Genomic DNA, 23,949 nt, shown 5'->3' on the forward strand with positions numbered 1-23,949 from the left:
TGTAGACACGAGTGGTTGTTACTTATTTTCCCTCTACCTCTTTCCTTGGTCCCTGCAGGCAAACAGGTTAGGCCTCCTTAACAGAGATGAGGCTACCCTCATAACTCTCCCAGATCCTTTGCTGAAGTTCTGGGCAAACTTGGGCTCTGGCCTTGGGCACGTGGAGGAGGCTGGAGGGCCCACCCCAAGTCTCTGCCAGAAACCATAAATCTTAGTGTTTGGGGATGTGCTTTCAGCTGGGCCTTCCAATTTATTCTCCTTCAAAAGCAAAGCACAGCCCAGCAGCCCGGAATGGGTAAGACTGAATAGCTGAGGGCAACAGAATAAAGGTATTGCTTCACTTTTGCCAGTTCCCTTCCCTTCCCCAGAATGGCCCCTAGAAACCTTGGTTGACTCTCACTGCTGAGTAATTTTTATGCCTGTTTCAAAAGCCTCTGTGCTTCTAAAATGAGGCGTTTTCCATCTAATCTTCTTTATGGAGAAACAGCTTTTATCTATTTAGCAGCTATTCTGTTAAATGGGGTCACATACCCACCTCCTTGGGCTTGTCCTTATTAAATGGACTTGTCATTTAGAGAATGATTCTAAGGACTTCTGTTTTGTGTCCCATGTATACATAATAATAAACATGGTGGAATGCCAATAGCTACCAAGTAATCCAGACCTGGGACGTAGTCCTATTAGGTTCTTTTTGCCCCCTATTTTTAAAGGCAAGTCTAGTTGGTGGCTTTAAATTTATTACAACAAATTTATTTATTTGGACATTTCCAGGTCATTTGGGTAAATGGCATGTTCTTTTCAGAAAAGAAAATGAAAAAAATATTTCGGGCTCTGTTTTATGTTTTCAAACAAACTCCCACAGTATCTTTTTATACATTTAATTAAAAATACATGGATGTTGATGGAGGACTAAATTCACACGGTGGAGGGACTTCCCTGGCGGTCCAGTGGTTAAGACTCCGTGCTCCTAATGCAGGGGGCATGGGTTTGATCCCTGGTTGGGGGAACTAAGGTCCTGCATGCCATGCAGAGTGGCCAAAAAAATAAAATAAAATAAATAAATTCACATGGTGGAGGTGGTTTCCAAGCAGACATCATCGGGTGACCTGGCGGTGGTGGTGGGTTATTTGACTGCTTAATTGTGGTGCCCTTATACAGGAATAGATTGTAATGAGAGTCATGCCACCATGTGTGTGAACAAATATGGTTGATATGTGTATGTATTTTGTAGGACTCTGTATAGAAGTAAGGGGTCCACAGATTCATTTATTCAGCAAATATTTATTGAGCACCTACTACGTGCCAGGTGCTGTTGTAGACTGGGGATACTGCTGTGCAGGTCCCTGCCCTCATGGAGCTGACCATCTAGTGGAGAAAGAAAGCCCATGAGCAATAAATATATAAGGTACTGGGTGATAATAAGGCTCTCAGAGAAGGATGAAGCAGGTTAAGGGGCTGGGTGTTTTAAATATAGATTTTATTATTATTCAGGTACGGCGAGGCCAACATATCAGGAGACAATTGCCATTGAAAAGATAGTTTGTTATACTCATAGTTCCCAAGCGAAGGGGGCATGCCACATCGTGGGGGGACACATGGGGGAGCACAGGGCTGGTCAGAGGCAGAGGGAGGGGGTACCTGTGGGCAAGAGCTTTACTGAGGTTTTTGAGGGAAGGAGTGGGCGAGGCAGGGTAAGCTGGCTTAGGATTGGCTAGTTGGAAAAATTTCAGCGAGCCCTGGGCCATAGGGCTGTCCTTGGTTGTCTGATCTGGCCCTGGGATGATTAGGGCATGTGGATAGTGGCCTGGTGTGTGAGAGCCCAAAAAGGGAGGTGGAAGGAGGTGGCTAAGGGTATGGAATCCGGATTGGTTGGTTTGTATTTGAAAAGCACGCTTGCGGGTGAGTGGTTTACCATCTCTAGGAATTGGCTATCCCTGGAAGGAGCAGTCCTTGCAGGGTCTGCAAGGTTCCGGATGTCAAAGCATCAGAATACAGAAAAGAAAAGCCATGGTTAACACACTGGGGGCATGCTAGGAGTGTGGTCTTTTATACAGGCTGTGGGGAGGAGGTCAGATAAGGGCTCTCTGTTTAAGTGACATTTGAGCAGAGACCCTAATGAAGAGAGGGAGCACATGGATATACCTTAGGGAAGAGTCTTCCAGGCAGAGGAAACAGCAAGTGCAAAGGCCCTGAGGAGGGACTGTATTTGGTCCGTTCATTGAATAAAGAGTTTGGTGTAGCTGAAAGGAGAGATGAGGAGGAGACAAGGAGACCAGGTCAGGGAGCTGGGGCCGCGAGAGACACTGGCTTTGACTGAGTGGGATGGAATGTCACCAGGTTGGGGGAGACACTCTGTGCAGAGGATGAGTATAATTGGAGTTGCATTTCAACAGGGTCCGTCTGGAGCTGTGCAGAGAACAGATGGGAGGGGAAGCAGGAGAGCAGGGAAACCAAGGAGGAGGCTTCAGCAACAATCCACGTGGGAGAGGATGGGGGCTGGACCACTGGAGGAGGTTAAGTGGCCAGATTCCTGATATAAGTTAACAGGAGAGATAGGAGAACCAGTGTTAGGAGGAATACTATTTTTTTTTTTTTCTGGAGGAAAATGTATGTGAGGCCGTTTTAGCAAATGTAAATCTGAGTGAAAATCATGCTTCCTTTAGCTGATGTCTTTTTTTCTTTTTTTGGCTGTGCTGTGCAGCTTGCAGGATCTTAGCTCCCCAGCCAGGGATCCAGCTCAGGTCCTGGCAGTGAAAGTGCCGCGTCCTAACCACTGGAACACCAGGGAATTCCCAGCTGATGTCGTTCTCCATGCTCCTACAGCTCCCTGCGCCTGCACCCCCATCATCCCACGTGTGCAGAAATCTTTTATTCACTTTTTCTCCATTAAATAATAAGCACCTCTGGGGCAGGGACTGAGTCCAGTTCTGTTGTTTTATTGTTTTGTCCCCAGCTGCTCTGAGAGGGCCTGGCTCACAGTAAGGTCTCTGGAAATGTTTGTTCAAAGAGTGTCAACTTTGCAGATCTGAGTGTTCTCCCTAGGAGGAAGGACTCTCGCAGTGGGGCCATGGGCCCACAGGCTCCCTCGACAGCTGGTGGCATGTCCAGGGCTTCCCCCTCTCTGGGCTTTGCACTGGCTGTCCCCTCTGCTTGGATGGCTGTCCCTTCCCCTCCTCCCGGTCCCCATTTCAATGTCACCTACTCAGAAAGTCCTTCCTTGCCTCCCTTCAGGGGCTGCCCTCCACCTCTCCTCTGGCCCCAGTCGCTGTCTGCCAGGTCACCCTGTGCTCACCAACATCAGAAATTATTTTCTTCAATTTGCATGTCACTGTCTCTCTCTCTCTCCCCATCACTGTGCGGGCCCCATGAGGGCAGGGGCCTGGTTCTCAAATGTTCACTGGGGCAGGAGGTGGGGTTGGTGGCCATTCTGATCCCCTCCAGTGGGAAGGGTGCCCATGCCCAGCAGCTGCGGTGCCAGGTGCTAAAGGCTCCCACACGTGCTTCCTGGGGGACTGGCTTGGCTGGCTGGAACTGTCCTGCAGGATATGGCAGGGGTGTCCAGTCAGGACCGGAACTGAAGAGAGGTATGTGGGTCAGAGTTATGCAATGGCAAAGGCAGATCCTGTCTTTATTTTGCTCCTCATGGGTTTTTAGCATTAGTCTTGATTTTTTTAAAATATTGCACTGAAATATGATTTATCTTGATTACTAAGTGTTTTTTTTTAGACTCCCCCTTAAATTCTGTGCCCGAGGTGAGAGGTCCCAGCCCTCCTCAGAGGTGGGCTGAGAATCTGTACTGTGAAATCAGCCTTTCCCAATCCCCACTGTGAGTCTTAGGGAAGCACTGAGCTCAACTGTAGATGGGGGATGTCCATGTGACCTAAAAAATAAGACACATTTGGGAAAGGTCTGCTTTGCCGTTTCCCCTAGAGCAGTGATTTTCACTCACCGTGATTTTCACTGCATGGAGTTAGTTGCCTGTACCGGGGTCAAAAGGGAGGCCCCATTAGGGCCGGGGGAAGAATTGTGCCCCCAACTTCCATCAGAACAGCCCTTATTCAGTCCAATTTATAGCTGGGCTTCTTCATTAGATTTCATATTGCTAAAAAAAAGTGGAAAAGCCACGATGGTCAAGTCGATGATGGTCCTAGAAGTGGCTAGTTAGGTGTCCTGAGGCCTCCGGATTCTTAATTAGGGCAAAGGATCCTTAAGCACCACTCTGGGTGTGAAGGTCAGTATCTCGAGCCCCTTTGTCCCTCAAGGGAGGTCTTGAGAGGTGCCTGCGTCTGGGCCTCCGCCTCAGCCACCAGCACAGATGAGAATCTGGGCAAGAAGATGCCAGAAACCTGAACCCTCAGTGACCCCAGCTCCTCCTCTGCCCTCGGTGTGGTGGGTGCGCGACTCCCCTCCCAGCGTGGCCCGTTCTGGGTTCCCCCAACTCAAATGGTATTGGCTTTCCCCTCCCTGGAGTTTTAAAGGCTCTTTGTGTGTCATGCTTCTGTCTGTGTTGCGTTTTCAATTGTCTTCCGTTCTCTCTTAGCCACTTCGGAGGGGGGAAAAGCTCATTCCATTAATCTAAGGTATTATTACGGTGACGGCACTGCCTGATCTCTATGACACACACCGGGCTCGGGAAGGTAGAGCTAATTAGTCGGAACACTTACTTTTCAGGCGTGAGTCACTGGAAGCAGGTGTCAGGGGGAGGCTTTCACGAGGCCCTCGTGACTTGCATGATATTTCCAGTCGGCATCACTGCGTGTACACCGTGCAGAGGTAGCCCTGCCCCCTGCCTCCCCACTGGGTAGGGGGAGAGAGAGGGAGAGAGAGAGAGAGGGAGGGAGGGAGGGAGAGAGAGAGAGAGAGAGGGAGGGAGGGAGGGAGAGAGGGAGGGAGGGAGAGAGGGAGGGGGAGGGAGAGAGGGAGGCGGAGGGAGAGGTGCTCGGAAGTCCTGCTATCCAATGTTAAAAGCAAAAGCCTTTCTACTTTCTGGCCCCTTTTCTTGCTTCCCCTCAGTCTTTCATTCATTCCACAAATGTCTGTTGAGTACCTGCTGGCTGCCGGGCCCTGTGCTAGCTGTTGGGAGTCAGCCGTGAGCTCTAGCGCTGAATCCCTGCCACGATAGCACTGACCTCCTTGGGCGGGAGACAGACCATAAGTGAGGAGCAGAGAAATAAACAAGGCAATTCCAGAGGCCGATAAGTGGATGGAGAAGATCAGTTGGGTGAGAGAGACAGCGCGGGTACTGTGCGCGCTGGAAGGGATTCTATAGGCAAGTGGTCCGGAAGGTGATGGGAGGAGCCAGCTCTGCAGAGTTCGGCAGGAAGGGCGTTCCCGGCGGAGGGATCTGAATGTGTGAAGGCCCGGGGCGGGAAATGCGCTGGGTGCTTCTAAAGAGCAGTTTGGAGGCCAGCGTAGTTGGATGGCGTGAGCGAAAGAGAGACACGTGGGAAATGGGGCTGGAGAGGGCTGCAGGCCCAGTCAATGCCGGGCATTTGCGCTTTATTCTCAGCGTGATGGATGCCGCTGTGGGTTTAGGCAGGACAGTGATGGGACCAGATTTGTTTTAGAGCTTTTGTTTTGCTTTCCGCAGCTGGCCGAGGGGAGGGTCCGGGGCCAAGGCAGCAGGCGTTTGGCGTGGAGAAGCCAGCGATGCTGCGGTATCCGGGAGGCGGAAGGCAGGCGTGTGACCGCCACCTGGGCACCAGGCCCCCTCTCCAGACTGGCACCGAGGGGCTGTGACCTCTGCAAGCAGAGTAACTCTGGTGGGCTGCCCCGGGACTCCCGCTCTACCAGGCACCATCCACACTGCATGAGACCGGGAGGTGTTCCTGGTCGGGTGGGTGCTCTGTAGGTCTTTGAGGGGCCCAGGGAGGCCTTTGGGGGCTTCAGACTATGCCCTCAGATGGCCCAGGAAACTGTGGTCCACCTTCCCAAAGCATCAACCTAATGTCATCTAGGTTTACATTTAGATTCAGATAAACGGTCTGAAGCATTTTTTTTTTTCAAAAATTAAAATAAATGTGGCATAGAATTTAAAAAATCCACACTATTTTTTTTTAAAGAGAAAATGAAGTGATTTCACCTTTGTAGTCAGCAGTGCTGACGTGGTATCTACTTGGCTGTTAGGGGTGCCTCGGGGGAAAAGTTTGAGAAACAGGCCTTAAGGTGCAAAAGTGGAGAACAGCAGATGGGAGAGAAGGAAAAAGGAGGGAAAGAGAGGCCTGGAGGTGGGAGGAATCAAAGAGAAAGAGGAGCGAGGGACTGCAGTCTTTACCAGCAGTTTCCCAAAGGTACCTGCCCTGTTTTCCTCCAACCCCACGGGGACCCCACCAGGCATGAAGGACCCAAGGAAACAGGCCCTTTTACTTCTGGTTCCCACACTGGCTGGCCTTGCTGGGAAGCGCCGTTTCCTCTCTTAAGAGAGCTCCATGGAAGGCTTTTTCTCTCTTTTTCACCGGTTTTCTTTAATTGCATATGATCCACACTAAAGACAGATGTGTAGCTGCTGCTGTTTGTATTTTTTCTCTAGGCAGCCCCAGAAAGCAAGTCTTTGCTGGGCATGTTATTTACATTGTGGAAAGAACAAGCCATTTCCTTATTAGGGAAACAGGCGTGGGGGCTGGGGCGGGCGGGGGGACCGACAGGGCTGTGTGCTGGGCTTCCCTTCTGGACTCTGAGGACCAGGGACCCCCTGCGGATGGATGCTGGGACATCCTCCCTGGGGCGTGGCTCGGTCTCTCCTAGGCCAGGGCTGCGCTCAGAAGCAGCACGTGCCTTTGAAGGCTTCTGTAGTGATGGCGATAGCTTCAAGCCTCAGAGGGCGGGTAGGGCTGGGGGCGTCCTGGCGGTGGCGGTGGCGGGGTGTGTCCTCTGGGCTCAGTTGTTGTCTCTGGTGTCTGAGGAGGCACTTCCAAACAAGATGTCACTGTCGTGGGACATGCTGCTCAGCTGCGACTTGGTTTTGATGAGGAACTGGGTCCTCCGGAACATCACCCTCTCTTGCTCCTGCTTGAGCTCCAGGTAGGAGCGGGAGAAGGTGTGGAAGATGGAGGTCACCGGGAAGGCCATGAGGAGAATGCCGCTGAGGATGCTGCTGAGCGCCACCACCTGGCCAGGCGTGCTCCTGGGTACCATGTCGCCATAGCCCACAGTTGTCATGGTGATGACGGCCCACCAGTAGCAGGCGGGAATGCTGGTGAACTCGGGGCTATCGGCCATCTCGTTCTCGATGACGTAGAGGAGGGGGGCAAAGAGGGCGATGGCCACGCAGAGGAAAAGCAGCAGGAGCCCGAACTCGCGGGTGCAGCGGCGGGCCGTGAGCCCCAGCGTCTGCAGCCCCAGTGAGTGGCGGGCCAGGCGCATGACGTACAGGATACGCAGCGCCCGCAGGACCCGCAGCACCAGCCCCACCTTGTCCAGGTAGCTGTTGCCTGTGCCGGGCTTGCGGCGGTCCGCGGCGGCGCCGTCCACCAGCAGGGTGATGTAGTAGGGCAGGATGGCCACCATGTCAATCAGCGTCAGCGGGCTCCGCAGGAAGGCAAACTTGCTGGGCGCCTGGATGAGACGCAGGAGGAACTCGAGGGAGAACCAGCCCACACACACAGACTCCACGATGAAGATGTTGTAGCACATCTGGGAGCACTGGCCCTGGGAGAGAGGGGAGAGGTCAGCGGTCCCACCAGCAAGGAGCACGGGGCTCTGTCCTGGCTGGGCTGCCCGGGTGAGAGGTGGTCTGGGCATAATGCCTGTCCCCATCCTGCGGCCCCGAGTCCTCTCTTCCTCTGGTTATGCTCACTCCCTGGTTGATCCCGTGCAGACCTAGGGCTTGAAGTACCATCTCAACACTGACCATTCCTAATCTCTCTCTAGCCCAGACCTCGCCCCTGAACTCCAGACCCCAGACGGGCTGCCTCCTGGGATGTCTGATAGGTGTCTCAAACTCATCATGTCCTGAAACGGGCTCCCGATTTCTTTCTTCTTAAAATTTATTTTTATTGAGATGTAATTGACATATAACATGGTGTACAAATTTAAGGTGTACAATGAGTTGATTTGATACATTAATATATTGCAATGTGAATAATTATCGTTCCGTTTATTGTGTTGAGAACATTTAAGATCTAGTCTCTCTGGGCTCCTGATTGCCTGCACACCTGCCAACCTGTGGATTCCCTTCTTAGCGATCAGCAATCCCATTTTTCCGGGTGCTCAGGACAGACTTGGCCTCATCCTGACGCCTCCCCTGTAATCCTCATGAAATCCCACTGGTGCTTCATTGAAAATGATTCCAGAGTCAAAGAACTTCTCACTCTGTCCACTGTCCCACCCGGGTCCAGCCACCGCCCTCTCTGACTTGCACGGTTGCAGGCACCTCTTCCCTGGGCTCCCTGGTCCCTGCAGTCCATTTCGCACACACGGCCAGAGGGACTCAGAACACAAATCGGATCCTGTCCCTCCTTGCTGAGCATCCTCCGTGGCTCAGAGAGATGGCTCAAGTCTCCCAGGGGCACAGGTGGCCAAGCCACCACCTCTCCCACTTCCTTGCCCCCTGCCTGCCTCGCTCACTTGCTCCAGCCCCACGGGCCTCCTCACTGCTCCTCCAACACCCCAGGCTCACCCCCAGCTCAGCGTTGACTTTTCTTGACTTTCCCTGCAGGATTCCTCTTCCCCCAGACGCCCGTATCGCTCTGCCCTCCCTTCCTCCAGCTCTTTGCTTCCATATCACCTTCCCAGGGAGGGCTTTTGGGACCTGCCCTGTTTAAATGCCCCCCCCCTTTGTGCGGTACCCCGATTCCCCTTATCTTGCTCTATTTCATCGTAATGCTCATCATCTTTTAATATGCTCAGTAAGTTACTTATTTACCATGTTTATTGTCTGTCTCAGCCCTGCCTGCCTGCCCCACTGCCCCAGGAGACTGTAGCCCCACAGGGCAGGACAGTTTGTGTATTGTTCACTCTCAGGACCCCAGTGCCTGGAAAGGCCCAGCACGCGCCCAGTGATCAATTCATATTTGTTACCAGGATGGATGGAAGAGCCCTGGCCTCGTGTTTAGACGGGGTGTCAAGTGAAGGCCAGTCAGGCAAAGGGCAAACGGTGGAGGTGGCCCAGGTCGGGTGGAGGCCTGCTGGGGAGCGCAGCCATCTTGCTCACCGCCCCCTGATGGCTGTCCCAGGAGAATTCAGTCTTGAGGCTGCCTCACCGAATTTTTCAAGAGAAGCTGGAAATTTGGAGTTTCACATGAAATCTCCTGGGTTTTAAATGTTGTGACAATTTAATACAAAGAAAGCACTCCGTGGTTCACTCAAACACATCTGTGCGCTGCATCTGTCATGTGGGCTGCCAGCTTGTTGCTCTGGTCTGCAGTACAACTGGATGGTGGACCGTCCCCAGTGGGTTTGGACCTCAACCTCAAAGGGGCCTTTGGCAGAGAGGGAAGGCACAAATGGTTCTACCTGGGGCATCTTGTCGGTTCCCGGGCACAGCTGGGTTCTATCAGACCTGCTCTGCTAGCTCTTTCTCTAGGAATTCGTAAGAGGCTGGAGAGATGAACTAGTACTTGGTGAGGCTTTGAGGTCTCAGACCTCTGGGACAGGAAGCCCCCTCCTCTGGGAAGCCTTCCTGGAGTGCTTCCCCTCCAAGTATCCCCAGCACAGTTGGTGGTCCTCTCACAAGAGCTCCCTTGGCTTGTGTGTCATACTTATGGTCACGGGGCTGTCACCTAGACTTGAGCTCCCTGAATCTGGAGACTCACTCTGGTCACCCTGTCTGCCCTGTGGAGCCTGAATACAGTAGGCACTCAAACGTGTGCTCAGGTGAAACAGTGAACCCCACTGGTCCCCCAAATGAAGTAGAAGAACAGCATTTTTACTGAGTCATGAAAAAGGCTGGTTTTTTTTTTTTTTAAGCAAATATCAGAAGTTGAATAAAACTGTGGCTTTGTTAGTATTTTCCTGATAAAATCAGTATTGTGTACGTTGGAGCCAAAAAGAAATCTACACTAAACACAGGTGTTTCCAGACAGGTCTCAAATGACGGGCATTTCCTCTGTTTTTGGTAGGCACGTATAATCCTCATAGTGAGCACTTTCTGCACGCAATCGCCAAGCAATATTCCAATCACTTCCTGTAGACCCATTCACTGAACCCTCAAGTGCTGTGAGGTGAGCCTGTTCACAGCCTCTTGGACATGTCGGGAAACTGAGGCACAGAGAGGTTAAGTAACTTGCCTACAGATACACAGCCAGAGTGGACGAAGTGGGATTCAAATTCATGCCGTCTGGCTCTAGCCCTGCCCCCTTCATCACTACCCCTTATGCTTCTCAAAAGTTCATTTTACTGGTTGAGTGCTGTTTTCTTAACACTGGTTTTTAAAATTCAACGCATTAAAAAAGAAGTGCCAGAAACTCCCTGTGAGTTATAAATGCAACACTATTGCTACTTTTTCCATAATATATGTGTGTGGAAAAACCCTCACGTGGTGAGTGGTTCTAATGTTTGATCAGAGAGTTCATGTAAAGCCCCTAGCACATGCAGGGTACACAGCCAGTGCTCAATAAATGCTGTCTGGCATGATATTTATGTTGAGTTCATACCGCCATACTACCTATTTCTCCAATGCCTACACAATTTGAACCGTCTGAACCTTTTGGTCTGTCTTGAGACTTGCTTCCAGAACCCCTATGTGTGGGGAAAGGGCCCCAACTCAAAGGCTGAGGGTCTCATACATAAGGAGGCTGAACTGTGGAGCTAGATGAGGTCCCAGGCTGCCATGTGGCACCCATACTTCCATGTTTAAGAGCCAGACTAGGGACTCAGTCAGACCTGGGTCTGGGCAAGCTGCTTTGCCTCAGTGTTCTCAGCTGTCAAGTGGGTGTGAGAACACCTCCCATACCAGGATGCTGGAAGATTCGCTGAGAAAATAAGATGCAGGCAGAGTGGCAGCCCAGCCCTTGGCTCCTAGTAACTGCTGGCTAAGTGAGTGGTATCCCTGAGAATTGGACACACACCCTGTCAGGCCCTGGAGTAAACACTTTATGGGAATTCTCTTATTTAACAGAAAGAAATGCTCACTATTTGAGGTCATGTGCACACACACACACCTATCAATAAAAATCATATTCAGGACCCAAAAAAGCTTTCTGGGATATTTTCATGCAAGGGAATTAGGAAGACTGAGAAAGGATGCAAGTTGGTGAAATAAATTTTGATGGTATATGTCATGTGCTTAGCTGGGGGCCAGGTACATCATAAATCACATCATCCATGACATCATCCATCCATCCATCCATCCATCCATCCATCCAACAGAGAGTGGCTGAGTGCCTCCTCCCTGCTGGACAATGTTGCCGGGGGTGGGGGCGGGGCACAGCGCAGACCTGCACAGGCATGGAGCTTGTGTTTGAACGTCGAGACGGGCAACACACATGTAAACACACTTACAAACATATGTAAGCACAATGATGGACTGGGGTGCTGCTCAGCCAGTGCACTCAGGGAAGACCTCCTGGAGGAGGTGACAGTGCAGGTGAGAAGGCTGTGCGCTTCTGGGAGGAGAGTGGTCCTGGGCTCTTACCTTCTCCTCTTCCTCCCTCAGGCTGGGTAAGGTGCTGATGGAGAGGTTGACGGCGGTGACGGTGACAAAGAGCACCGACAGGCAGGCGAACACCTTGCCGGGCAGCCCTGAGTGCGGCCTCTCTACCATGTCGCGCAGTCTCCGCATGCAGCGGCCCAGGCGGCCCTCGCCCTCCGAGGGGCCCTCGCTGTCGTGGTCCTCGCTGTCCAGCGGGTCGTCCTCATCCTCCCGCTCCACCATCTCGGCGAACTCCTCGATCTTCTGCAGGTAGCGGCGCTTGCAGCAGCCGTCCAGGTGGTCCTCGGCGATGCCCCAGTAGAGCAGCTCCTCCTGGAAGGACAGGGCGCACATCTCCCGCAGCAGCCGCAGCTTGCCGGCCCGCAGGAAGGTCAGGATGGTGCCGAAGGCCCCCGGGTTGCGGTCGAAGAAGAACTCGTTGCAGGTGACGTCGTAGTCATCGCACACGTTGAGGATGTCGTCGAAGTTGGTGCAGGCCTTGAGCTGGCCCAGCCGCGTTAGCGGGAACTCCTCCAGCGTGGTCCAGGGCAGCGAGTACTTGATGCCGCCCACGTTGATGATGATCTGGCGCCTGCGGTCCTCTGGCTGGCCGCCCTGGCGGGGCTCGTCTTGCGGCCGCAGCCGCTGGGCTCGGCGGTAGAAGACGCCCTTGAGTGACTGGCTTTGGGGGAAGAAGGCTGGGTGGAAGGAGGCGTCGGAGGCGCAGCTCAGCGCGCTGTAGTCGTAATCAGAATTGTCTCCCGGTAAGAGGGTCATTTTGGGCCTTCACATCCCTCTCGGGCCTGTGGGGAGAGGGGAGGAAAGACCCACAGTGACTCCTGAGTCTCCACGGATGATGCTGATTCTGCAGATATTTGCTGATATGGACTGAATTGTGTTCCCCCAAATTCACAGGGGGAAGCCCTAACCTCCAATGGGTTGGTATTAGGAGGTGGGGCCTTTGGGGGGTGATTAGGTTTAGGTGAAGTCATGAGGGTGGAGCCCCCGTGGTGGGATTAGTGCCCTTATAAGTAGAGGAAGAGACACTAGAGGTCCCATGTGAGGGCACAGTGAGAAGGTAGCCACCTGCAAGTCAGGAAGAGAGCCCCCATCAGAACCCAACCACGCTGGCACCCTGATCTCAGACTCCTAGACTCCAGAACTGTGAGTAATAAATGTCTGTCTGCTGTTGTGGTTACAAGCATAGATTTTGGAGCCACATGGCCTGGGCAAGTTACTCGACCTCAATGTGTTTCAATTCCTCATCTGTAAAATGGGTATGACCATATGATCTACTTCACAGGATTACTGAGAGGATTCAATGAATTATGTACCATCTAAGACCACTTAATAGAGTGCCTGGGACATGGTATGTACTCAATACTTGCCGTCTACTATTATTTTTAAAATTATTTTATTTTATTTATTTTTTGGCCATGCCATGTGGCTTGCAGGATCTCAGTTCCCTAACCAGGGATTGAACCCAGGCCATGGCAGTGAAAGCCTGGAATCCTAACCACTAGGCCACCAGAGAACTCCCACTGTCTACTATTATTATTAGTATTTAACTCAAAGGGACACCTTGTATTCCTTCCATACATGGAAAACTAATATCACTTGCCATAAATCAGGGTCAATGTCCAAAAAATGCACAGTTATCACAACAGTGCCATGTTTGCTCATATATCAGTAAACATCATCTTGAGGATACAGGAATGAATCGGACAGGCATGCTCACTCCTCCAGAAAGCCCTCCTTGGCTCTTCCAGCTAAATCGAATGTCAGGCCCACCCCCCACCCCCATTTATCTTCACTGCACTTGCCACCTGTTTTCGAATGATCTGTGTGCAAGCCTGGCTCCTTCAGTAGACTGCTTGCTCCCTGAGGGAAGAGCGTGCTTTACTCATCTCTGAATCCCTGTGCCCAGCAGTGTAAAAGCTCCAAGAAATGCTCAACAAATGAGTACGTTTCCTGTCGGTGAGGCCAACATGATGAGGTCAAAATCTCAGCTTCCATAGACTTCTTCCTTCCCAACCCTCAAAGCTAAGGGTTTGTGCCACTAGAATGAGATCGCTTATTCATTCATAGCTCATGGGCTGCATTTGGTTCACAAATATTTTGCCTCGCTGGGAGAAGATTTTGAAAATGGAGACATTTCATGTAAAAATTCGTATATCTTGGTTTCTTTTGAAAAATCAGACTATCTGGTAATATTTGACCCAAATTCCAGCTGAGAAATGACTGCCCCCTTTAGGCAGGGCATGAATGCTACAATCCACCACATGTATGTTTCCTTCCTGGCCCCTGTAGGCATTTGAGTTTGAGACCCCTAGATGACAGCAACAGAGCTCTCCAGAATTCAGCTGATCCAGGGAAAAGTAGTAAGAGCCTAATACTTTGCTTTTAAAAATCACCACTCCTCCCCCCAGCTCAATCCCCCATGGATGCAAGTGGTACCAGCAAAGCCTATCAATTACAAATGGAAACCTATTTCCGATACCTGAGTGTCCATCTGTGCTATGGACATGTTCAGGGGAAACACACGTGGGTGCACACACATACATGCAACCCTGCATGGATGAGAAGCAGTGTTTAACAGGAGCCACGGCGGTTTCCACATCTGAAAGGGGCACCTTCCTAACAGAAATTCTTTCACAAAAGCAAATCATCACTCCACTCATTTATCTTTGGGGCAAGCTATAGTTTCACTCAGGTTTTGGAAAACTAGGGTTTGAAGAAAATGATTTGATTTTAAAGAGTTGAGTGTTTTTAACTTCACCTAAAATTGGAACTCATCTCCTCAGGCAAAGCCTGCCAGAATCCCTTGGAGGAGAAAGATCACTTTTAAGTGCAACCGCTTTTCAGCTCTGCTGCTTTATCTTTGCCACCAAAGACAAGAGGGAAAACGACATTCTGTTTGGCAAGAATAGTGATGAAGGCAAAGGAATATTCCTCTCATCCTGCAAGCCCTGGAGAGCTTTTGTGAAACCCCACATCTGTAATCACTTCTCTTCTTGCAGAATTTCTTCTTTCAACCCTCCTCGATTTCCCTCCAGCAGAAAGCTCCCCCAATTAACGATTCCTCATTTTTTTTCTCTCATGACCCATGTCAATTGTGAGTTAAAGCCTCAGTCTCCTGTGTGGAAAGTTGTCCTGTCTCAGAGACTTGTTAGTATGGAGAGGAGAGAAAAAGCATGCTTCGTTCAGGCTGCTTGTATGCAGAGGGCCAGAGGGCCCTGGGGAGGCCCAGATGCTGGAATTTGCTAAGCGAGGGATGGGCACACTTCTCCTGAGCCTTTGGTCTTGGGGTTACCCAGTCTGATGGGTGTGGGTTGACGGTTCTGCATGCTAGAGTCTCGGGTGAGGATCATAGATCAAACAGGCTCCAAAGTCCTGCTTCTGGAATATAATGCTTCTTTTCACCCAGTCTGATACCCTCACAAAAAGGCTGATCTTTTAAAATTTCCCTACAGTGTTAGGTCTGTCAGTTCTCGAGCATGGTGGAATTTAATGATTTTGCCTCTTAGGGTCTATATGTCTACTTGGGAAGAGGAAGCCATTTGAGAAAGGGGCTCCGATGGTGGGGATGAGGAGGAGGAGTCCTGAGGGAGCTGTCATTCATTCAGTCAACACTTATCATGTGTCGGACTGGGCTAGGTCTGGAGGCACAGCAGAGGACAAGACAGACCCAGCCCTGTCCTCACGGAGGTGACGTTCTAGTGGGGGAGACAGTCTCTAAATAAGTACACAGGCTGTAGTGAGTATTGTGATGAAAACAGAACAAGGTGACAGATGGGAAATGACTGGGGGTCAATGTTAGCTGGAGGGCTAACCCAGGAGGGCTTCTCGGAGGAGGGGACCCTGGGGGCAGAGCCAGCCCTGGGAGGACCAGGGGGAGGGTGCCTCAGGTGGTGGGAATGGGAAGAGCCTGCTCCCTGACCTGGGGGTGGGCTTGGATGGTCAAAGACCAAAGTGAAGCCCGAGTGGCTGGGCAGAGTGAGTGAGGGGAAGGTAGTAGAAGATGAGTGTGGGGGCATGGGCAGGCATCAGATGGAGCTGGGGTTTATTCCTCGTGGGCGAGGCATCCTCAGGAGAAGATTCAGGCTGGGTTGGGGAGAGCAGGCTGGAAGCCCCTGTAGTCATTCTTGAAAGAGACCATCGAGGTTTGGATCAGTGGAGGGGTCTGGAGAATTGGATGGATTTGGGGTGGACTTTGGTGGAAGAGCTGACAGGACCTGCTGCAGGACTGGAGTGTGGTGAGGGGGAAAGACTAGGCTGCAGGATGATTCCAGTGGTGCCATTCACCCAGGTGACCGATAGGTGGTGCTGTGATGAGGCCTGAGTTAGAGGCAGCCTTTCCTGGCTGTGGGATGATGGACAGGAGAGGGTGTGGGCAAATCAGGGAGAGAGAGCAGGGATGGCGGCCTCGCACATGGATGGGTGGGTGGTGTCAGACCACCAAAGCTGACCTGATGATCATGTGTGGTCAGGGAGGGGATGGTATTAGCTGATAGCTTTGACCTGGCTGGGCTGGGGTGGGCAGGAGGGCCAGGCTAAAAGAGATATGGCGAAGCCCAGAGGCTGGTATTCCCTGTGCTCAGTGCCCGCCGCCCAGCACCCACTTCCCTGCTGAAGCTGCACTCCACCCCAGGCCCGAGTGGTCAGTGCGGGTAGACACCACTAGGGGGGCTATGGTAGGCAGAATAATCCCCCCAATCCCCACCCTGCCCCGCCCAAAAGATATCCGTGTCCTTATCCAAACCCCTAGAACCTGTGAATATGTTAGATTATGTGGCAAGCAGGAATCAAGCTTACAGATGGAAATAAGGTTGCTAATCAGCTTCCTTTGAGGTGGGAAGATTTTCCTGGATTCTCTGCGGCCTCCATGCAACCACAAGAGTCCTTAAAAGATGGCAGAGAGAGGTAGGAGGGTGCATCAGAGTGATGCAACGCTGCGAGAAAGACCCGACTGGCCAATGCTGGCTTTGAAGATGGAAGGGGCCATGAGCCAAGGAAAGCAGGCAGCCTCTGGAAACCAACACAGGCAAAGAATGGACTCTCCCCTCCAGAAAGGAACGCAGCCTGCCCACACCTTTATTTTAGTCCTGTAATGCCCACTTGAGACCTCTCTTCTCCAGAAGTGTGAGGTAGTAAGTTCGTGGTTTTTAAAATTATTAATTTTATTTTTTGGAGTATAGTTGATTTACAATGTTGTGAAGTTCGTGTTGTTTTAAACCACTCAGTTTGTGGTGATCTGTTACAGTAGCAATAGGAGACAAATACAGGGGATGTTGAGAAAAAGCTGGTTAGACTTCAGCTTGGGGGGCAACTTGCTGACTACCCCAAGACGGGGAAGCAGAAGAGCCCACAAGCTCTGAAGTCAGAACATCTGGGTTCAAGCCCAGTCATTCTGTGACTTTGGAAAAGTCATGTCCTGCCTCTGAGATGCAGTTTCCTTCTCTGTAAAATGGGGATATGAGTTGCTCCAACCTCCCTGAGTTATGCTGAGGACTAAAGCAGATGTCACAGGTGATGTGCTTGGCCCGATGCCTGACACCCTGTGGACCCTCAGTGGGCCTGCTGTATTATTATTAGCTATGAGGGGGGTTTGTCATCCTCCCCCTCCACCAGCCAATGGTGACTCCTTTCTTGACCTGATCAAGCAGGACTGGAACCCAGTATTGTCTGACCCCAGAGCCCCTTGCTGGAGGGAGCGCAGTCTGGTATAGCCTCTGGGAAAGCCATCAGGGGTACTGAGGGGAATGTGCCTTATGACCCAGGAAACCCACTCTTTGGTATATTCCCCAGACCTGGGTCCATAGGGGTTGTGATAGACATTGTCTGTAATATATTATTTACACTCAATAGTTGACTCAGCATCTGCTTCTGGGGACTCATATCTAAGTGAGGAACAAGGCACAAGAGTGTGCAGCTTGTGTTGCTTTGGTGCTAGGAGGTCTCCCAGTGTCCCTCCCAGGGGGGAAATGAACAAGCGATGCAGATGGCGGATGCCTGGAGGTTGCACAGGAATTAGAAGCAACGGACTAGATGTAGGTTTAGCAACACATTTAGATCTTAAAAACATGGTGCCGAGTGGAAAAAGGAAAAGAAGTTTATAGCACTATGCTATTTATGTAAATGAACACACACACAACATTACATATTTTACAAAGACTTGAGCACATGTAAGGACCTCTATCAACCACAGGGAGGGTGCCTGGGAGGGCAGGGGGAGGGGAATAAGTGTGGGGATTGGAATGAAGGGAACAGTGACTAAGGTGGCCTGGCACAGGCCAGTGATGAAGAGTGGTATGAAGTAGAGTGTGGTTAGCACAACCCTGGGTTTTAATCCAGGTTTTAGAAAAAAGAAGAAGAATACGAAAAAAATCAAGCCACTGGGTTCGGAATCTCCCTGGACTCAGTGGAGATACAGATTCCCAGGCCCCTCCCCAGAGCCTCTCCATCAGAATCCCCAAGGGGGAGGCCCAGGAATTGGCATTTTCGAAGGCTCCCTGAGAGCCTACTGACGTTTGAGAGAGAGGAAAGGGAGGGGCCAGGAAAGCCTGCAGACCCTCTAGCTGCTCTGGGCTTTGGCAGGAAGCCCCCTGCCCAACTGCTCAATCTCCTTGGGGTTCTGGAAGGCTCTGTGGATCCCACGCTAGGGGAGCTTCACTGGAGAAGTGGAGACCCTCTGTTTAGAGAGAAAAACCTTCTGCACTGGGGCTGCCTTGATCAAATGCCCCTTTGTGAGCCCACAGATCCGATGACATTCCCCATGCAATTTCTTTTCCTTCTTCCTGGGAGAAAGATGCTTTTCACGAGCTATGATGGAGGGCTGAGGATACATTTCCAGAGAGAAATGAGCATTGAAGCCAGGAGGAGTTCTGAGGGGCAGCCCCCCACCCCCCACCATGAGGCTGCTCTGTGGTCAGCATCTGACTGAGGGTGGGGTGCAGGGCCTGGGGGGTAGGACTCAGGCGTGGGGAGCAGGATGGGAGGAAGGTCTAAGTCAGGCTCGCCTGGCTGTCACTGCTGCTTTTGTTAATACCCATTCGGCCCGATACAGCCATCTGCACCCACTGCGGCGCCGGCCCTCTTCTGGGCCTGTTTCCCCCTATAAAGCGGGGATAAGTGTGCCGACCTTACCGGGCTGTTATGAGGATCTGGTGAACGGAGGTTTGCTGCAGGTACGATCACTGTCACTTGATCTCTCATCCCCACGGCCACATCCCATCAAGGACAGGAAGGATTCCACAAACTGTTATGTGCTGATCCCAACTGCTAAGACACCTCTTGGGTCTCTCCAGGGTTTTGACAAACTGCTGTCCTCTCTCGACTCCACTCTTCCAGTCCTAGGCCTGTCCCTCTTCTGAGCAGGAGGGGGGGGGATGCAGAGAGAGCACCAAACACTCACAGTGCTGGAGCAACACCCGTCACAGCCTCCCATCATCACACACTAGGCGCCAGGCGCTGTGGAAGAGCCTTAACTGTGCGAGCCCACGTCCTTCCCTAAGAGGCAGGTGTTACTATTAACACCCCCATTTTACAGATGAGGAAATTGAGGCTTTGAGAAGTGAAAACTCATGACTCTGCTGATGAAACCAGACTCCAACTAGGTCTGTGGGATTCTGAGCAAACCTCTTTGACTCTGCATTTTACTGGGCCCCTGCATTGCTCATTCCTGGTGGAGTGGGGAGGGTGTCCAGCACCAGGAGCAAGCCAGGGACGGGGTCTCTCGACTCTATTTTCTATGCACAAGCTTTCGAAAAGTCTTTGCGGATGGGGAGAAGCAGGCAACTGCCCGTAGCTGGGGAAACATCTTTATTCCTACTGGGTATTTGCACAAGAGCAGAGTAAGAAATCAACAAAACTCCTGCTTGCGTCAAGTTCTCAGTTGCCATTTTGGTCTCTCGGCAGAACTCTCCTATGGTGTAGACAGGCACCAGCCAGGGGTGAGGGTGTGGCCTCTGGACCACGCTGCCTGGCTCACCAGTTACTACCTGTGCAGCCTTCCGCAAATAACTTCACCTCTCTGTGCTTGAGTGGCCTCAGCTGTAAACTGGGGGTAATCATTGCACCCTCCTCCTAAGTGCTTGGAGCCGTGCCTGGCACATTAGAAGGGCTCTGTGCTTGCTAGAATGGCTTCTGCACAGCACGCTTGGCGCCTCCCCTGCCCGCTCCTCCCCTTGCATTTCCTTTCTCAGAGGAGGAATGTGAAGCAGACAACTCCTTCCAGAGGGCTGGACCTCAGTGCCGGCTCTCCATCTCACCTGGCACTGAAGTCAAGTCACTCGCTTGGCTGGGCCTCAGTTTCCCTGTCAGCAATGTAAACTGATGAGGCACGTTCCTGTGCTTGGCAGAATAGTGGCCTCCCAAAGATGCCCATGTCCCAAGCCCTGGATGGAACCTGTGAATATGTTACCTAACATGGCAAAAGAGATTATGCTGCTGTGATTAAACCGAGGGCCTCGCGATGGGGAGATGACCCTGGATCGACTGGTGGGCCCAATATCACACAAGCGTCCTTAGAAGAGGGAGGCAGGAGGATCAGAGTCAGAGAAAGAGATGTGATGACAGAAGCAGAGGGTGAAATGATGCGAAGCCAGGAGCCAAGGAGGCAAGCAGCCTCCAGCAGCTGGGAAAGGCAGAAACGGATTCTCCCCCCAGAAGGAACGCAGCTCTGCTGCCCCCCTGATGTTAGCCCAATGAGACCCATTTGGACTCCTGATCCCCTCAAACTGTAAGATAATAAATTTGTTGCTTTCGGCCACTAAATTGGTGGTAATAGGTGGCAGTAAGAAATGAACCAAGTACAATGCAACTCTCTTAAAAAAAGAAAAAAGCAGTTTTTCCTGAGCTCCTCGGTCTTTGGTTTCTTTCTGCCCACCCCGCTCCACACTTGCCAACTTGTGTGATCCCCTGACCCCGAGCGGGTGTCGAGGGCACCCCACTGATCTCTCCATGCAGCCCTGCCCCTGCCGGTGCAGCTTCATCTGTCAGGGTTAGGGCTCCTGGCTGGGCTGACTCAGAGGTGGGTCACGCCGCATTAATCCTCAATTAAAACGTTAATCCAAACAGATCCAGCCATTAGGCTGGCCCAGGTCCTGGCATGCTGGATCTCTGTGAGATGCTGTGCCCGCGTGGGGAATCCATCTTCCTTGGCTCCCTCCCGTCCTCCCTCGTTACAATCCAACCATGCTGGACCTCAGCCCTGCTTCCTGCGAGCTGGGGCCCAAGTCACTGGGGTGGGGGGGATATTTGCTGGGAGCTGGGCTCTCTCCTCCACCCCGCCACCCCCAAAGAGAGAACATGCCGGAGACGCCCTTCCCCCCCGACAGAGGCGGCCTCTGGAGCCTCCCTACTCTGCTTCTGGCAAAATAACAGTTTGCCTTCTACCAGGAGGGGCTTTGCGGGTGGGAGCCGGACGGTCCGTTTCTCTCTGCCTCCTTGCAGCCCCCCAATTTGGGAACACAGGCGTTAAGTAGAGGCACAGGCTTGGAGAGCAGTGAGGGCCTTGGAGCAGCAGGAAGGGGACACCGGCTTAAACAGTCCCTCGTTTCTTGTTCCTTAGCAAGTGTTGAGGCCGCGTGTCTGTGGTCAGCTGCGGCGGGGAAGGGAGGAAGGAACGAGGGAGAGCATGGCGTGCCCGCCCGCCTGGGGAGACGCAGGTGTAAGGCTGTGACCACAGGGCAGGGGGAGAGCTGAGGCACCGTTCGGATCCTATCTGGAGCACATTCACTCCGTGTTCTGACTTTGTCAGTCAAATACTGGCTGCTATGGAACAAAAATGGCCAGCAGGGATCGAGTGCTTGCAGCTAGCCTTTCTTGCCTCCCCCTTTATATTAATTCTCTTTAGAGTGGCTTCTCCAGCCGCCATTTTCCACCCAGGGGCTCCATATCTGGGTTTAATGAGCCAACCAAGAGTGGATTCCCAGACCCTATATCTTTGGCAACCGGAAATGTTGACTCTTCCTCACATATTCGGAAGGGGGATGTGGAGAAAAGACGGCCCAGTCAAGACACCTTTTAGGGGTCCAGGGGGTTAATTCCTTAGTCTCGGTTTGAGTCTCTCAGCCCTACATCCAGGACACATCTCTCTGCTCTTCTGTTCCCTGGGGCATCTCGCTCACCTCTTGCCAGAGCCCAGCTGTATGGCTGGTGCAGAGAATTCAGAACGGCAGTGGGACAGGAGCTTAGCCCCCAGATCTGCCCCAATCAGACTCCAGGACTCCCCCAGCCTGGGTTCTCAGGGCTTGGCACAAGAATCAAGGCTGTCTTGTTTCTAGCACATTCACAGTCCCCTGTGGGTTTGGAGTGGGTCCCATGACAGACATCTTTCCAGTGGAATGGGCTGGCTTAGGAAATGACTGGTGAGGGCAATCCCCAGGGGCCATCCTCACCTGTCTTTCAGACACACCCTCCCTCCCTCCCCGCTTGGCAGGTGCCTCTGCAGAGCTCCAAGACAGAGGACACAGGGTCAAGCTCAGGTCTGGCTACCTGCCCCTCCCCTGGCTCCAGCAGTGCCAAATCTGCCTTGGAAACGTGCTCCGGGGGGGCTCCCTGAAGTGACTCTGACTGCAGTCATGTGTGTGGGTATCAAACACACCCTAGTGAATAAACCTCTGCTTAGATTCATAGAGTCAGAAGCAGCCCCTCCCCCTTTAACACACATACAATGAATCAGGGCAGCTCCTGCTCCCTCCTCCCACCTCCCCTGCATTTGTCTGAGGGGTCAGCAAACGGGGTCTCTGTGTCCGTCTCATTCTCCTTGGTGACTTTGGTGCCTGGCACCCTGTATGTACTTAAGAATAGCAAGTGCTTAAGAAAATGCCTGCTGAATGGACAACTTAACTAATACACCCCATCGGTGGGAGCCTCCCTTCATCGGTATGGTTAGATCAGTGTTTCACAGCCCCCCTCCCCACTACCACCCTCCCCTAAAGAGCTTTTTAAAGACCTTTTCTTCTTATCCAACAACCTATTGCAGCCTCCACCCCTCCCCTTGAGAATGAATGCAGTAGGCGAACCAAGGAAAGGCCGTTCTGCAACCTTCCAGTGACGTTCTGCCTACACACATGGGGAGGGGTATGCTCTCCAAGCTGCAAGCTGGCTTCCATCCTCTCCTGCCCCCATCCCATCCCTCTCCTTCACGGTTCTCTCCTCAGCACAGTGCCTCAATAACTGTTAAATGAATGAAATAATGAACGTTGGGCACTTGGCATGGTGAGCTGTGCACAGTAGGTGCTCAACCAATCTTTGTCCTATCCATGAATGAATGAATGAACTTCTCTCTTTTCCTTCCTCATCCGAAGACTCCAATCCATCCAGGCTGAGCCCCTTCTGGGTAGGGAACCCCGGAGGCTGAGGAGTTCTCAGAGCCCAGCACACAGTGGGCGCTCAATAAAAGCTTGTGGCGTTAATGAGTGGCTCAATAAAGCCCACTGACGGGATGCTCCCTTCGGTTCCTAAGGATGGAGTGAACGAGCGAGTGACAGACGCCCCCCTACCACCTCCCCCCAACACTCCCTCCTCCCTGGATCCTCCCGCGAGACGGCGAGAAACCTCTGCCACAGCCGGGTTGTGCCCCCCCACCTCCTGCCCTGTCACTTCGCACCCCGGGGACCCCCGGGAAGAAAAGAAGCTGGACCCGCACCATGACCGTGGCGAGCGCGCTCCACGCCGCCGCCCGCAGCTGCTCCCGGGTCCTCTGTCGTCCCGGCCGCCCCCCTCAGTGGCTTTCGGGGTCCCCTCTGGGGGCGCCGGGGCCACGGCCACGTGCATCTCCCCCCACCGGAGCCCGAGTCCGCCAGTCCGGCGGTGCTCGGAGAGGCTGCAGCGCGCCAAGTTCCCACCTCAAGTTCGCGGCACAGCGTCCCCACCGCGGAGTTGGCCGGGCCGCGGCTCGCCGGCGGGTCCCGGCGAGGACACGACCAGGGGCTGGAAGCCACCCGCGCCACCTCCCGGAGCCGCCGGCAAACTTCGGCCCCCGGGCCCCGCTCGGCTCCGGCACTCGGACCCAGGGCCGCCCGCCTCTGCCTCCCGGTCCCCGCCGGGCTCCGAGTGCGCCGGGAGCGCCGCGAGGCAGCCGCCGAGGGAGGGAGGGAGCGGGGCGGGAGGCGGGCCGGAGGGAGGGGCGGCGCTCGGGGCGGGGAGCGCGGGCGGCGGCGGGGAACGCGGGGGCCACGCGGCGCCGACCCCGGGCGTCCGGGCGGCCCAGCGCCGGGCCCGGGCCCTCGGATGTGCAGCGCTCCGCTGGGCGCCTCCCCGAGCCCCGGTCCGGACCGCACGCGCCGAGCGCCCCGCCGCCGCCCTCACCCCTTTCCCCGCCCTCCCGCCCACGCCCCTCCGCCCGCCTGCCCTCGTGGTCCCCGCGCTCCGCT

The 23,949-nt window shown here is 53.1% G+C and overlaps 1 protein-coding gene across 2 annotated transcripts; it reads right to left on the reverse strand.

The window, feature by feature from the left end:
• Positions 1-6,351: 6,351 nt before the first annotated feature.
• Positions 6,352-23,856, reverse strand: KCNG1 (potassium voltage-gated channel modifier subfamily G member 1). 2 transcript variants are annotated; one of them, XM_057528315.1, is made up of 3 exons: positions 23,223-23,407; positions 11,573-12,372; positions 6,352-7,647 (listed from the first exon to the last, which is right to left on the reverse strand). In XM_057528315.1, exons 2-3 carry the CDS (start codon positions 12,344-12,346, stop codon positions 6,877-6,879), a joined length of 1,545 nt encoding a protein of 514 aa, XP_057384298.1. In that variant the 5' UTR covers positions 12,347-12,372; positions 23,223-23,407; the 3' UTR covers positions 6,352-6,876. The 2 variants fall into 2 exon arrangements, with proteins under 2 accessions (XP_057384298.1, XP_057384297.1); XM_057528314.1 differs by lacking the exon at positions 23,223-23,407 and adding an exon at positions 23,422-23,856 and having other exon boundaries at positions 6,354-7,647.
• Between the last annotated feature and the right edge of the window lie 93 nt (positions 23,857-23,949).

Source organism: Balaenoptera acutorostrata, chromosome 15 (assembly GCF_949987535.1).
Source record: "Balaenoptera acutorostrata chromosome 15, mBalAcu1.1, whole genome shotgun sequence".
NCBI classification, from domain to species: Eukaryota; Metazoa; Chordata; class Mammalia; order Artiodactyla; family Balaenopteridae; genus Balaenoptera; species Balaenoptera acutorostrata.